The following is a 16,301-nucleotide window of genomic DNA, read 5'->3' on the forward strand; positions in this document are numbered from 1 at the left end:
TGGGGGGAGAAACTCCTGAAAGTGGAGATCCTGACCTCTCCCCCATTATTCTCCAGGAAGCTCAGCCCAGGGCTTTGCACCCTATAGAGCACCAGATGTGTGGGCAGAATGACCAAGCAGAATGGGTGGCAGCGGGGAACCCAATCTGCTGATTCTCCTTGAGTTCCTTTTTAAGAAGAACATACCATTTGTGGGATGAGTCCCCTGAATTTTGAGTTGCTTCAGGCTTGCTCCACCCATCGGTCCCTCCATCCATTCTAGATCAGATTTCCCTGTGTCAATAGCCACTAGAAGTTGAGGACTTTGAACATGGGATTGGGAGGTTCCCAGCCCTTTTCATGCATAACCTTATTTACATTACAACAAGTCTCCGAGGCTTTCTCCCAGGACACAATAACAAGTTAAGTGGCAGAGGTGGGATTCAGGCCCAGGTCTAACTCAGAAGACCTTGTGCTCTCAATAATTCATGCTAAGGCCTCCCTAGGTAAAAGGTGACCATATAATTTATTATCCAATCGGAAACACCTTTTTTTGGGTATGCATTTATTTTGGGGGGTTGTTTCAGGGTTTAGTTGCAGCACGCAGGATCTTCAGCCTTCATTACAGTACGTGGGATCTTTTAATTGCAGAATGCAAGCTCTTAGTTGCAGCATGTGGGATATAATTCCCTGACCAGGAATCGAACCCGGTCCCCTTGCATTGGGAGCACAGAGTCTTAGCTAGTGAACCACCAGGGAAGTCCCCAGTCTAGAATGCTTTTTAAAAAGTTTTATTGAGATATAATTTTCATATCATAGAATTCACCTATATAAAGTGCACACCTCAGTGGTTTTTAGGATATTTATAGACTTGTGCAATCATCACTATAATCTAATTTTAGAACATTTTCATCATCCCCCAAAGCAATACAGTACCCATTAGCAGTCAGTCCTCATCAGCACCACCACCCCAGACCTAGGCTGACCACTGATCTATTTTCTGCCTCCATAGATTTGCCTATTCTGCACAATTCATATAAATGGAATCATACGATGCATGGGGCTTTTGGTTGGCTTCCTTCTCTTACCATAATGCTTTCAGAGTTCATTCATGTTGTACTATGCATCAGTGCTTCATTCCTTTTTATGTTATGTTATTTTTTATTTATTTATTTTTTGGCCATGCTGCAGGACATCTAAGATCTTATTTCTCCAGCCCTCGCCCCCTGCAGTGGAAGCTGGCTTCTTAACCACTGGCCCACCAAGGAGGTCCCTTCATTCCTTTTTACGAATGTCTCAGCGATCTTCCATTGTCTGAATTCCACTCATTAGACCATTCTTGAATATGATTCATTATATTTGTTCATATGTTGATGGGACATTTGATTGCTTACATTTTTTGGCTATCATGAATAATAATAATGCTCTGACATTTGTATTCAAGTTTTTGTGTAGATGTATGTTTTTATTTTTTCTTGGGCATCTAGCTAGGAGTGAAATCACTAGGTTATATGGTAACTGTCTGTTTAACATTTGAGGAACTTCCAAGTTGTTTTCCAAAGTGGCTACACCATTTTATATTCCCATAGCAGTCAGTGTAGGAGGGCTCCACTTTCTCCATATCCTTAGCAACACTTGTTATTCCAATCTGGGACACTTTTGAGAGTGAAAGGGTGCACCATTTATAATTATACTAGGACAAATGCTACTAACTGGAACATAGTCTACTTAGATACAAAAAAATTTAGAAGATTCAATTCCTGATTTCAGAGAACTTGCAGGCCACAGGATGAGTCAAAGCCCCCAAAGCCACATACTTGAGTCAATTAAAGAATCTAGTAAAGGTAAATTATTAAGAAGGAAAGCAAAGTGCATTTTGTTTCCCCCAGGAGATTGTGTTCCCTTTAAGAGAAAAGAGCTGTCTTTTATTTGTTCTTGTATTGTATTTTGAGCTGTGGTGTTAGAGAAGACTTTTGAGAGTCCCTTGCACTGCAAGGAGATCAGACCAGTCAATCCTAAAGGAAATCAGTCCTGAATATTCATTGGAAGGACTGATGCTGAAGCTGAAGCTCCAATACTTTGGCCACCTGATACGAACAGCCGACTCATTGGAAAAGACTGATTCTGGGAAAGACTGAGGGCGGGAGGAGAAGGGGGCAGCAGAGGATGAGATGGTTGGATGGCATCACCTACTCATTGGACATGGGTTTGAGCAAACTCCAGGAGATAATGAAGGACAGGGAAGCCTGGCGTGCCGCAGTTCATGGCCTCAGGAGGTTCTTGGCATTTGATCGGGTGTCAGTGAAGATCTGTGGAATAAATGAATGAATAAGAGAATAAATGATACAAACACTCTTGGAGGAAATGTTTAAAAAAAAAAAGGAAGAAAAGGTCACCTGGGACTTCCCTGATGATCCAGTGGCTGAGACGACGAGCTCCCAGTTCAGGGTACCCGGATTCCATGCCTTGTCAGGAAACTAGATGCTGCATGCCACAACTATAATTCAACACAGCCAAATAAATAAATAATATTTTTAAAAAAGAAAAGTCACCTGGCTTGGATTTGTGTGTTTGGGGGAAGTATGGATCTTTTCTGCTCATTAACAACACTTGTTTAGTCACTCAGTCGTATCTGACTCTTTGTGACCCCATGAACTGCGGCACGCCAGGCTTCCCTGTCCTTCATTATCTCCTGGAGTTTGCTTAAACCCATGTCCAATGAGTAGGTGATGCCATCCAACCATCTCATCCTCTGTTGCCCCCTTCTCCTCCCGCCCTCAGTCTTTCCCAGCATCAGTCTTTCCCAGCATCAGTCTTTTCCAGTGAGTCGGCTGTTCGTATCAGGTGGCCAAAGTATTGGAGCTTCAGCTTCAGCATCAGTCCTTCCAATGAATATTCAGGACTGATTTCCTTTAGGATTGACTGGTCTGATCTCCTTGCAGTGCAAGGGACTCTCAAAAGTCTTCTCTAACACCACAGTTCAAAAGCATCAATTCTTTGGCACTCAGCCTTCTTTCTAGTCCAACTCTCACATCCATACATGACTACTGGAAAAACCATAGCTTTGACTAGATGGACCTTTGTCGGCAAAGTAATGTCTCTGGTTTTTAATATGCTGTCTAAGTTGGTCATAGTTTTTTTTCCAAGGAACAAGTGTCTTTTATTTCATGGCTGTGGTCACCATCTGCAGTGACTTTGGAGCCCAAGAAAATAAAATCTGTCACTGTTTCCATTGTTTCCTCATTTATGTGTCATGAAGTGATGGGACTGGATGCCATGATCTTAGTTTTTTGAATGTTGAGTTTTAAGCCAGCTTTTTCACTTTCCTCTTTCACCTTCATCAAAAGTCTTCTCAGTTCCTCTTCGCTTTCAGCCTTAAGGGTGGTGTCATCTGCATATCTGAGGTTATTGATTTTGGAATCTTTACCTGGATTTTGCCAGTGTAAATGACTGACAAGAGGTGGAGCAAAGGCCTTCCACACAGGGGAGTTGCCTGAGCAGGAAGTCTGGAACCACAGCCATGTCTTTATCCTACAGGAGGTTAACAAACTTTAGGAATAAATGTGATACCTACTCCCAGGAGTTTCCAACCTTTGGGGAATACAATGAGCACAGTTTGTTCAGTTCAGTCGCTCAGTCATGTCCAACTCTTTTCCAACCCCATGGACTGCAGCACACCAGGCTTCCCTGTTAATCACCAGCTCTCGGAGCTTGCTCAAACTCATGTCCATCGAGTCCGTGATGCCATCCAATCATCTCATCCTCTGCCGTCCCCTTCTCCTCCTGCCTTCAGTCTTACCCAGCATCAGGGTCTTTTCCAATGAGTCAGTTCTTGCATCAGGTTGGCAAAGTATTGGAGCTTCAACTTCAGCATCAATCCTTCCAATGAATATTCAGGACTGATTTCCTTTAGGATTGACTGGTCTGATCTCCTTATTGTTCAAGGGACTCTCAAGAGTCTTCTCCTGCACCACAGTTCAAAAGCATCAATTCTTCAGCGCTCAGCTTTCTTTATAGTCCAACTCTCACGTCCATACATGACTATTGGAAAAACCATAGCTTTAACTTTGTCGGCAAAATGATGTCTCTGCTTATTCATATGCTGTCTAGGTTTGTCATAGCTTTTCTTCCGAGAAACAAGTGTCTTTTAATTTCATGGCTGCAGTTGTAACACCCTTTTACTGGTTGTATGCCTGGGTGTCGTACTGGTTGTGTATGACTGGGTGTCATCAACCTTTTTGGCTCAAAATCCCTGTGAATCTTTCAATCTTACAACCTTGGAAGTTCCTGGAATTGGTGGGTCAGGAGCTAGGCCTTAAAGGAAAGAGGTAGATTTGAAGGAAGGAGCAGGATGCCAGTGCTGGGTGATAAGGCTCTGAGGTGGGCTGGAGTGCTCCAGCTGAGATAAAATGGGATAGGGTGCCTTGGCACTCTTGAAGAACTTTAAAAGGCAGGCTGGTTGACTTTTAAATTTGACTGATAAGCAGGTCCTTGGACTGGAGATGAAAGGTGTGTCTGTGAGAGATTAATCTGATGGCTCTGGGCCATGGATCCTGAATCTATCTGGAAGCAGGGTGAAGACCTAGAGCCTCTGAGGGAGGCTTCTATAATTGTAATGTAGCCCCGGCCTTTCAGAAGAAGGTTTGAAACTCCTTTGGGGTCAGTCTTATGATGTATATGGCTTCCATGGAGTTTCATTTTCCTTAACATTGATAATTTAAACCATTATTTTTATATTTTAGCAATTATGGCTGTATTATGGAGCTCATGCCAAATGTACATACATTTTAAAGACAGAGTATTAGACTTTGGGCTTCCCTGGTGGCTCAGTGGTAAAGTCTCCTGCCAATGCAGGAGACTTGAGACTCGGGTTCGATCCCTATGTCAGGAAGTTCCTCTGGAGGAGGAAATGGCAACCTGCTCCAATATTCTTGCTTGGACAATCGCATGCATAGAGGAGCCTGACAGGCTACAGTCGATGGGGTGGCAAAGAATCAGACATGACTGAGCAACTGAGCATGCATGCATTAGACTTTCAGGTTTACAGAAAGCAATTTTAGATCATGCAAACGGATTCTTCAGAGAGACGAATTCTCTCTGCTGTGAAGGGGGTTTGCTTTGTTTTTTTTTTTTTGGATGTGGACCATTTTTAAAGTCTTTATGGAATTTGTTACAGTACTGCTTCTGTTTTAGGTTTTGGACTTTTGGCCCTGAGGCATGTGGCATCTTAGTTCCCCAACCAGGAATCAAACCAGCACCCCCTGCATTGGAAGGTGAAGTCTTTTTTTTTTTTTTTTATTAATTAATTTATTGGCTGTACTGGGTCTTTGTTGCTGGGAGAGGGCTTTCTCTAGCTGAGGAGAGCAGGAGCTGCTCTCTGTGTGATGCACGGGCATCGCACTGTAGTGGTCTTCCCTTGTTTCAGAGGAACACCAATTCTAAGGCTCTCGAGCTTCTGTGGGTGCGGCGCCTGGGCTCCGCAGTTGCGGCTGTTAGGCCCTAGAACACTGTGAGGCTCAGTAGTTGTGGCGCAGCGCATAGGTGCCTCGAGGCCTGTGGGATCTTCCTGACTCTGGGATCGAACCCATGTCCCCTGCATTGGCGGGCAGATTCTTAACCACTGGACCACTCGTGGCAAATTTTGGGAACTTTGCCAAAAGCCTACCAGAGGAATAAGAATAGTGGGGTCTAAGCGAGCTTCAGGGAATGGTTTTATTGGCCCAGGGAACTAATTGGGTACAGGAAACCCAATAAAGGAAGAACTCTAAGATGGCACTAGAGCTTAAAATCTGAGGACTCTGAAGAAAGATGATGCAAGTCATAAAAAAAATGTACAAGTTAAGGGGACTTCCCTGGCAGTCCAGTGGTTAAGCTTCTGCACTGCCAGTGGAGGGGGTGCAAGTTTGATTCCTGGTCAGGGAACTGAGATCCCACATGCCACACCATGTGGCCTGAATTAGTTAATTAAAAGAGATAACTGATATCTTTAAAAAATGTGCAAGAGAGGGGTGGGAAGATGATGGTCTACCTTGAGATCATTGGGCGCAGGTGGCCTTGAGAACAAAGGACGGCCATGGAGAAGGAACCAGTAACCTTTGGTCTTTTGCAGCCTCTGCTAAAGCCTGCAGAGTTGCGTCCAGTGGCTTGGCATCCTTGGCACTTTGCTTACTTTACTTTCAGTGCATCACTACTAAATAAGGTGTTTACTGTAGGATTTTATAGATGCCCTATATCAGACTAGAAAAGTTTCCATCTATCCCCACTTTGACAAGAGTTTTTTCTTATTGTAAATGGATGTTGAATTTTATAAAAAACTTTTTTGGCATCTGTTGATATGATCATATGGTTTTTTTCCCCTTTAATCTTTTAGTGTGATAAAATATAGTGGTTCTATTCAAAATAAACTATGCATTTTTTGTATAAAGTCAATAACATATCACCCTTTTTATATATTGCTGGAGTCAGTTTGCTAATATCTTGCTTAGGATTTTACAATTCATGTTCATAAGGGTAATTGTCTTTTCTCATATTGCACTTGTTGGAATCAAAATTATACTAAAAATGAGTTGAGATGTGAACCCTCCTTTTATATTCTCTGAAATTGCTGTATTGTATTGAATACAATACAATACAGTATTTGTACTGAAATTACTGTTTTCTTGAATGTTTGGTGGAGCTCTTTGCCTATTTGCTATTGAAGGGTGTCCTATCGTGCGGGTGAGAGTAGAGAAATGAACTTTTATTTGGGGAGTGAAAGTAACTTAAACAATGAGGAAAATTTACTATCTCGCACATCACAAAAAGCCCGTGGTAGGTGGTTCCAAGTTTGGTTAAATCAGCAGTGCAACAACATTAGGGGGAGAAATTCATTCTGATCTTTCAGCTGTCATCCTCAGGTGTCAGCTCCTTCCCTCATTGTTGCAAGATGGCTGCGGTTGCTCTGGACATCACAGCAACATGGCTAAAGGTGTGGGTTCTGTAGCCAAACCTGGTTTCAGATCCCATAGGTATCTGATATTGGGTAAATTGCTTAACCTCTCTGTCATATGGGATGGTAATAGTCCGTTACCTCAGAAGTTTAATATTATATGGATTAAATGAATTAGTTTTTTAAACTCTTAGAATCATGCACTTAGAAACATAGTAAGCATCCAGTAAATTTTAGCATATCTTACTCCATTCTCACATAAGGCAGAAATGAGTCTTTTTCTTTTGCGCTGCATTTAGTGAAGCCCCTTAGCAGACTTATTTCATACCTTATGGCCAGAATATGACAACTGCCCATTCCTAAACCAGCTATGGAATTGTCTTGATTTGGTTTAGAATAATTTAGGTTTAACCTCTGAGACAGAGGAGTGTCCAGCCTCTCCTGAAACAGTCATCTGATATCACAACAAAATCTGGGTTCTGTTTGCAAGGCTGAAGTTGGGGTGGTGATAGTGGGGGCTTTGGGGGTCACACAAAGAAGGGCAGGGTAGGATTCCCCATCCCTACTGGTTCTCCATGATATTCCTTCGAATCACCCCTTAGATTTGCCTAGCACTTCACAGTTTACTTAGTGGGTTTTGTTTTTTTTTTGTTTGTTTTGTTTTTAGTATTTATTTATTTGGATGTGCCAGGTCTTAGCTGTGGCATGAAGAATTTTTAGTTGGGGCATGTGGGATCTAGTTCCCTGACGAGGGCTCATTCCTGGGTCCCCTGCATTGGGAACTCAAAGCCTTAACCACTGGACTGCCAGGGAAGTCCCAACTTAGTGTTTTTTAACCAGTGCCTTATTTCATCTGGTCTTAGAACCATCCCCTAAGCAGTTTGGGCTCTTGTTATCCCCTTTTATAGATGGGGAAACAAGCTTCCAGAGTTAAAGCACTTGCTGGGTTCTGGGTTTATAGCTGGCACAGAACCAGGTCTTGGGACTTAAACTGAAGTCTTTGGGTTCAAAATTCTGCCTTTTTTTTTTTTTTGCCAGACCCCGGGGCATGTGGGATCTTATTTCCCCCAAGCAGGGATCAAACCCACGGCTCCTGCAGTGAAAGCGAAGAGTCCTAAACACTGGACCGCCGAGGAATTACCAAAATCTGCTGTTTTCTTCCTCTTCCATGAATTCCCAGTTGTCTGTCATTCACATGGTGCCCTCACAACCGCCACATCCTACTTCATATTTTCAAAATTAATAGTTTTTCATTAAATAAATGTATCTTAAAAGGAAGCTTGATAAAGGCCCAGCTCTGATGTTCTGGTGCACACGCAACTTTCGAATGTGCACAAAACTGTTAAAAATACATTTACTCAGGATTATAACTCATGCTCTGGTGCCCAGCTGCATTCGAATCCCTACTCTGATGAGGTAGCATGTGCAGCTGCTTTCCACCTCGATGCCCATGGACCTCACATTTTAGGGTACAGCAGTCCCCCCGGTCCAAGCCACCAGTCTTGTGACTTTGCCTGATGGCTCTTTCCGTCGTCAGGACCCACTGTGCCCACCGCCATCCAGGAAAGCTGGAAGTGCTGGTGCTTAATTCCAGACCTGCCTCCACACGCAGCAGCCTTCAACCATGTGACTGTGCTGGTGTTTTTCTCACTTCCAATTTGTCTCATTCATGCATTCATTTATTCAGGCAAAACAAAAAATGTTTAAACACTTACTATGAACCAGGCACCATTCTGTTTCAGTGGGGTAGAGTAGACAAACTACAAATAGAACACAGAGGGAAGGTGTGGTATGTCAGTGATTAGTAGTAAGCAGAAAAATCGAGCAGTGAAGGGGCCCAGGGGCAATCAGGGTTGGAGTAGGATGGCCAGGAAAGGCTGTAAGAGAAATGTGACTTTAGTCAAAGCCCAAAGGCAGGGCCATGGGGCCACTGGGGGCAGAACATGCCAGGCAGATGGACCAGCAAATACAAAGGGAACATGTATGCCTGGTATGGTCCAGGAACAATAAGGAGACCAGTGTGGCCAGAGCAGGGTGAGTGAGAGACAATTACAGGAGCGAATGGAGAACCCTGGGGGTTGAGACTAGACTGGAGGGGGCAAGCGTGGACCAGGGATGCCTGTTAGGAGCCACCAGCCCAATCCAGGCAACAAATGATGCCGCTTAGACCAGGGTGGGAGAAGCGGAAACAGAGAAAAGGCAAGGACTGGAGATGTATTTTGGACATAGGACCAACCAGAAATGAGTAATGCTTTGGATGTGGGAGACCAGTCAGGACAAAGAACTGAATTTGGACCAGGGAGGTAGCAGAGGAAGAGAAGAAAAGAGGGTTGAATTTTACAGATATTTTGAAAGTAGATTCTTCCATGGTCTGCTGATGGGTGGATATGGGACTTGAAAGAGAGTAGTCAAGAATGACACCAAGTGTTCTGGCCTGAGCAGCTGGAAGGATGGAGTTGCCACGTGCTGATATGGGGGAAGCTGGTGGGAGGAGCAGGTTTTTAAGGAAAGCTGAGGATCTCCATTTTGGAAAAGTTGGGTGTAAAGGTGCTGTGTGAACTTGTCAAGAAGGCAGCCTCCTGGGTAAAACAGAAACAGAAAACAGGTCAGCTCATGTGCCTGCTCTGATTTGGTAGCACTGCCCAGAGTGCTGTGTTGACATTTTTAAGGTCCGTCCAGGCTCACTGGGAGTGTTTCGATCAGTAGCGAAGCCTGTCTTGGGAGCTGAGTAAACAAATAATGGTGAACACTGGGTGTAAGATGTTCCACTGTAGAGTGGGAAGAAAATGTGAAAAATTCTGATCTATGTATTTTTGTCTTATTCTTTACATTTTTTTAGTGTGTTGTATAATGGACATAATATGTTAGAGTAGCAGGTTTGGACATAGTTTCTAAATTAAGTCTTCCATATCTACTGGAAGAGTATGCTCCGTTTTTACTGAGGAATGGATGAACAAGAACTTTTGAAGAGTACAGATCTAAAATATTGTACAGCAGATGCTGAAAATAGTGACCTTGATCACTGTAAGCCCTGAAGTGTCTCCTGAGTCCTCAAAAAAATGTTTGGGTTTTGTTTTTAATTTGTTAAATTTGTTTATTTTATTTACTTTTGGCTGTGCTGGGTCTTCCTCACTGCTTGGGCTGCTCTCTAGTTGCGGTGCACAGGCTTCTTATTATGGTGGCTTCTCTTGCTGTGGAGCATGGGCTCCAGGGCTCTCAGGCTTCTGTAGGTGCAACATGTGGGCTCGATATTTTCGGCTCCCAGACTCTGGCGCACAGGCTTAGTAGTTGCGGTGCACGGGCTTAGTTACTCTGCGGCATGTGGGATCTTCCCAGACCAGGGATCAAACCCGTGTCTCCTTCATTGGCAGGTGGATTCTTTACCATGGAGCCACCCAGGAAGCCCCCAGTTGGGTTTAGTGCTTGATTTTTCCACTCAAAAATATACATTCAGAACACAACATCATTAGGTAATATTTCTACCAGAAATATTAAAATATTTATTAATCTTCATTTAGTCAGGAGAAAACAATCAGATGCATCCAAATTGGAGCACATTGTGTAAAACAACTGGCTTTCCAAAATACCAGTGTTCTCAAAGACGTTTCCACCCCTTGGTCACAGTGCAAGGCATGTGGGATCTTAGTTCCCTGACCAGGTATCAAACCTGTGCCCCCTGGAGTAGAAGCACAGTCTTAACCATTGGACCACCGGGGAAGTACATCAGGAACTTTTTTTAAAGGGTCAGAAACTGTTCTAGAGTAAAGGAAATTAAAGAGGTTACATTGCAAACACGGTCCTTGAATGGATCTTGGGTTGAGAAAGTGAAAAGCTATGAAGGGTTATTACTGGAATAGCTGGTTATTACCTTGGTATGCAGATTGTGGTATTGTATTAGTATACATTTCTAATTGGGATCATTGTTTCATGGTTACTGGGAGACTTGCATTCTTGGGCAACCCAGACTGAAACATGTAGAAATGAGAAATCATAATGTCTGTAATTAGGTCTCAAATAGTTAAGCAAAATACACATAGGAGTTTAGGTGAAAGGTGTGGTAGTGGTCACTGCTATTCCTGCAGCTTTCCTGTAGTTTTGAAATATTTCCAAGTAAAAAGTTGGGGGCGGGGGGTTGGGAACAGTATGAATAGTATTCATATAAGTGTCTCCAGTTCTCAGAAAACTAGGATATCCGATAATAGGCCATCAGACCAGATTTCATATATTAGAATTTGCCAAATCTTCACCACCACTACAGTAATCCCTGGCATTTTTATTTTCCATGTGCCTCCACATCTATTGTGTTACATTTATTATAAATAGTCTGTACACATAAAGCAGTTTGTGTCTGTAAGTACCACAATCAGAATGAACTTTTTAAAAATGGCTCACCATATGCCAGGCACTGTTTCATGTGTTTCACACGAATGAGTGCGTTCCATCCTTCTAGCCACTCGAAGGGGAGGTACTACTCATAGAGACAGAGTAAAGGGACAAAGCAAGTAATTAAAGAGTTAATCCCACTAGGGGACTGAAGTAAGAAAAGTGTAGGAGACCCCTGCAAGTTAATGATCACTCAAGAGAGCAGGTTTGCCTAACTACCAAACCCAACAGGCTTGCTTAGCAACAAAACCATGCCACAGAAGCACAGTTTCATTACTGTCATTCTTAGTTTCAGAAAAGGAAACTGAGGCACAGAAAGGTGGTACAACTTGCCCAAAGTCACACAGCCAGGGTAGGTGAAGGACAGAGTGAGGTGGCCCCAAGCCCTCCAGTGTTCATCACCGTCCCCTTGACCGCTTACTTTACACTGTGAAATGTGATGGAGCTGCCATTCTAGAAGGATGGCTCCTGCTGCTCAAACTTTTTCTCTGAGGGGTTCTGGGTGTATGTTCATAGAGTAAAGGGTACTCCTTAAGAGAGGGAATGATAGTAATAGCAACAAATTACCGTCTTTGAATGCTCACAGGCATTCAGTGGGCCAGGCACAGGCAAGATGCTTTCTGCCTATTTAGTCCTCAGAACCCCTTTGCGGCTGAAACTATTCTTATTCTCACGGAACAAAAAAAGAAAAGGTAGAGCCCGGCTTTGAAGGCAAGCAGACTTGCCCCAGCCCCCACCCAAGCTGCCTCGCCTCTCTACCTGTCATCTGAATGGGTCCGAAGGTAACTGAGCTGTAGAATGTAGCCTGTGGGGTGATGGGCCTCACCCATCACCTTGTTCACTTGCTCAGTTCTAAGAGGGGGACATTTCAGTGCTGAAGAGGAGGAGGAGTGGGAGAAGGAAGAAGGGAAAGAAATCATTGTTTCCTTCCTCCTTGGGGCTTTTCATCTGGCGTGTGACATTCCATTCCCCCCCCGCCTCTCATTTCCCATTTCATTGAGCAACTTGTTCTAATTGAATGCACCTGGGCAGAAACTCCTCCCCATAGTGGCCCTGGTTAGTGCTTTGTCTTTTTTTTTTTTTTTCCCCCTTCTTTTATGAAATATGAGGGGAGCCCCTGTTCCTTTGAGATGGAGGTGCTTGGTGAAGTTCCCAGGCAGATCAGCCAACCCTCCAGGAACTCCTCTGCCCTGACCCGGCACTGAGCTCACCTGCCTCCATGGAGGACAGCCAGCCGGCTTGTATCTGACCTTGGCCTGAGGTCCCGGATGACTCTGCTCTGGGCATGTCAGTCCCAGTCAAGGGCGAGGCAGAGGTATCCTTCAAAATGCCCGGCTCCTTCCCCAGGGTGCAGGCTCACTCCCAAGCTTCCAGGATGGGGTAGTTTCTGTCCCCCTTCCTCACTAAATCAACAACTAATAAGTCAATTTGCACTCATAGATCAGCACAAGAGGTAGTAGAATAAAGTAGTTAAGGGCATGGATTCTCCAGCCAGACTCACTAGATTGTATCTAGCCTCGACCACTTTAGCTTTGTGACCTTGGGCAAATTATTTAGCCACTTTAAAGTACTGGTTTCCCCTTCTGTAAAATGGGGGGAAATAACAGTATACTTATGGGAAAACAAAAATGATGATTTACTCTCTCATCAAAGATGCACCATCTTCTTAACAGAACAGTCCTACTTGATAATTCTGAAAGTAAAGAAGCAGCCAGGACAGAACTGGTTTTTGGTTATGTACTAACTTCAAAAGCTACATTTTTAGTCCTTCTGCACCCTAAAAGCCCTGTACGCTTCAACATGTTTGCCTCCCCTTAACTTCGTACCTAATTTTTATAATTTTAAATACACTGTTCTCTTTAACAAAAGAGTGCAATGCAATGATTAGTTAGCTCAAGAAACTTCTTGCTTGTATTTTTGAAGACAGGAGTAGAAGACTTACAAGATCAGAGAAGGAACACAGCCCACATTCACACTGATACAACAAGAACTCTTGAATTTAAAAATTTATACACATTACTAATAAACCACTTTTCATCTTGCCAGTTGGTATTTTTTTTTAAGTAGATATCTAATGTTTGTTCATTAGTTTGGTTCAGCCTTTCAGCAGGGAAATTTGGTAATAAGAACTGTATCAAAAGCCTTAGAATGTTTCATAACTTCAGATTGAGAAATTTCACTTCTAGAAATTAATTCACTTCTAGAAATAATCTTGAGTATGCACAAAAATATTACCACAAAAATATTTTACAGTATTATTTGTAATACGGAGGAACTAGAAACTACCTAAATTTCCAATAATACAGCTTTGGTGAAATACATTATGTTATATTCACTCAATGGTTTACTAGGTAGTTATTTAAAAAGTTATAGAATATTTAATGAGATGGAAAAGTGCTGACAGTACACTTTTTCGTGGAAAGAAAACAGTTTACAAAATAGTTTGCAATGATGTCATTCTTAAAAATATGTTTATTCATAGAACAATTTTAGAAAAATAAACATTGTCATTTTAAAGGGTTATCTGACCAACGGATGCAAGGAGCCGACTCATTGTAAAAGACCCTGATGCTGGGAAAGATTGAGGGCTGGAGGAGAAGGGGACAACAGAGGATGAGATGGTTGGATGGCATCACTGACTCAATGGACATGAGTTTGAGCAAGCTCTGGGAGATAGTGAAGGACAGGGAAGCCTGGCATGCTGCAATCCATGGGGTCTCAAAGAGTTGGATACGACTTAGTGACTGAAGAACAACAACAATCTGGATGGTGAAACTGCCAGTATTTACTATTTACTTTTTTTGTGTGACATCGGTATTTTCTGTCTTCTACAATGCATTGAATATTTCCATGATATGCAAACAACAAAAAATTTATTGTATAAAAAAGAACAATTCACTGGGACAATGCTTAGCGCAGGACTGACCTCTTTCTATAGAGTGTCATTTCTCTAGTAACTCACTTCCTTAGTGTCTCACATCCTTGGAGGACCCCAGGAGCGGCAGGGATCCCCATGGCCTCCTGCCATTTGGAGCATTACTAGAGGCTTGTGGTGTGTTTGCCTCCTGGTCACGCGGAATCCAGCTTTGGAAACACTGCAAAGTCCCAAAGCTTGGGAGGTAAAAGTGGCGCCTGGAAGATTTTATAGAATCTGAGCAAGAAACTCCTCCAGAAAGGAGCTAGTTTCTCCGCCCATCATTTCCTCAAACGGAAACTAAGGCCAACGTCAGGGTTTGTCCAAGGCCACACAGCCAACTTAGTGACAGACAAGGTGAGGCCTTGAATCCATGACCCTTCAGCCCTGTTGTAGTTCTCAAGCGTGCGGATTTAGGACTGTCTCTTCTCACACTTTAATAGGTATAGGAATCACCAGGGATCTTGTTAAAGGCAGATTTTGATCCAGTAGGTCAGGGGATAGGCCTGAGGTTCTGCTTTTCTGACCCGCTCTCAGGCGATGCAGATGTTGCTGGTTCGGGGTTCAGTTTAGCCATGGGGTAGAGCAGGGATTCTGGAGGCGGATCGTCCGCTTCCCAATCCTAGCTCTGCCGTAGACGAACTATTATTATAGTTACTGCTTCAGTTTTCTCAGCTGCAAAATCAGTATAACCCACAGCTTCTTCATTAAGATTTTAATAAGTGCTCAGACCAGTCTCCCCTAAGATCTAGCTATTTTGTTATTATTTACTTTCCCTAGAGCAAGCAGCGGGTGAAGTAGGGTTTGACGAATGAATGAATAACCTTTGGGGGCGCCTGGAGTCGGGAGAAGCAAAAATGCAAGGGCTCGGAGGTGGGGGGGGAGGGCGGGGAGAGGCCCACCTCCAAAGCACACTCCTCTAGCACCGGGTGGTCAGAAGGATCCGGAGCGCCCGGAAGCCGGCGGGCCCGCGCCCAGCGGACCAATGCGGCCGCCCCGGGGAGGGGGAGCGCCCGCCAGCCCTTTCCGTCCGGACGCCGGAGGCCCCGCCCCGGAGCGTCGCGACGTCTGAGCATTCCACGGTTGCTACTCGGTCGCGAGGGGCGGGGCGCCTGTCAGGGAAGCGGCGCGCGCGCGGCGGCGGGGGCGGGCTGAGGCTCGGCCGCGCAGTGCCAGCGCCAGCGCCAGCGCCACAGTCCCGCGCCCCGCGCTCTCCGGCCCGCCGCCTGCGTTCTGGCTCCCGACCCCGCACTCCAGCCCTGCCCGCGCGCTGCCCGAGGATGGAGCTGCTGTGTTGCGAGGGCACTCGGCACGCGCCCCGGGCCGGGCCGGACCCGCGGCTGCTAGGGGACCAGCGTGTCCTGCAGAGCTTGCTCCGCCTGGAGGAGCGCTACGTGCCCCGTGCCTCTTACTTCCAGTGTGTGCAGAGGGAGATCAAGCCGCACATGCGGAAGATGCTGGCGTACTGGATGCTGGAGGTACCGCCCGGGCGGGTCTCCCCTCCCCCGTCACCCCCGCGTCCCGGGCTCCGGACATCCCGGGGCCGCCCTGTCGGGACATCCTGGTCCTCAGCAACAATCAGCAAGATGTTTCTGTGGCGCAGATCCCCGGGGCCTTGACTTTTCAGTCGCGCGCCCTTAGCCTGCTGCCTCCGTGCTGTCTTTTTCTTACCCTTCTCTGACCCTGACCGCCAGGCGTTTGGCACCCCCAAATAACCCTGTCTTCGGGCCGGGAAAGCGGGGCGAGGGGCACCGTCTCCCCTCTGACTTCTCTCAAAAGTCTTCCCCCACCCCACGCCCGGTCTTCTCGGGAGAGCGCGCCTGGAAAACCCTGGGCTCGGCCGCCCCCGCCGCAGAGCCGGTTCCTTGTGTGTGTCGCGGGGGTTCTGGCGGGGAAGCCGGTGGGGGTGGCGCGCTGTTCCGGCCGTCAGGGAAATGAAAAGTGCGGGAGGCAGCCGCTGGAGTCTCCTCCCTTCCTTTTGGGTGTGTACACTGGGTGGCAGTAATGGGCGTAAGGTCCCAGTTCTCTGGCTCCTATGGGTGACTTTTCCGAGCCCCTCACCCTCGGTATGGGTTGGGGGGGATCAGCCTCAGTTTGG

At 45.3% G+C, this 16,301-nt stretch overlaps 1 protein-coding gene across 5 annotated transcripts in view; it reads left to right on the top strand.

Annotated features, from left to right (window-relative positions):
* Positions 1 to 16,301, top strand: part of CCND3 (cyclin D3) — a 95,708-nt gene that overhangs the window by 73,458 nt on the left and 5,949 nt on the right. For 2 of the 5 annotated variants that reach the window (XM_010863178.1, XM_010863179.1), the window contains exon 1: positions 5,216 to 5,251. The exons of 2 other annotated variants lie outside the window; for them this stretch is intronic. Coding sequence is in view for 1 of the 3 variants with exons in the window: in XM_010863176.1 (XP_010861478.1) it covers positions 15,484 to 15,681 (198 nt within the window). In the remaining 2 variants the exon portion in view is untranslated. Of the gene's footprint in view, positions 1 to 5,215; positions 5,252 to 15,360; positions 15,682 to 16,301 lie in introns of those variants that run through there. One more of the 5 variants, XM_010863176.1, reaches the window with a different exon arrangement.

This window comes from Bison bison, unplaced genomic scaffold (assembly GCF_000754665.1).
Source record: "Bison bison bison isolate TAMUID 2011002044 unplaced genomic scaffold, Bison_UMD1.0 scf7180017864487, whole genome shotgun sequence".
In the NCBI taxonomy this organism is placed as follows: domain Eukaryota; kingdom Metazoa; phylum Chordata; class Mammalia; order Artiodactyla; family Bovidae; genus Bison; species Bison bison.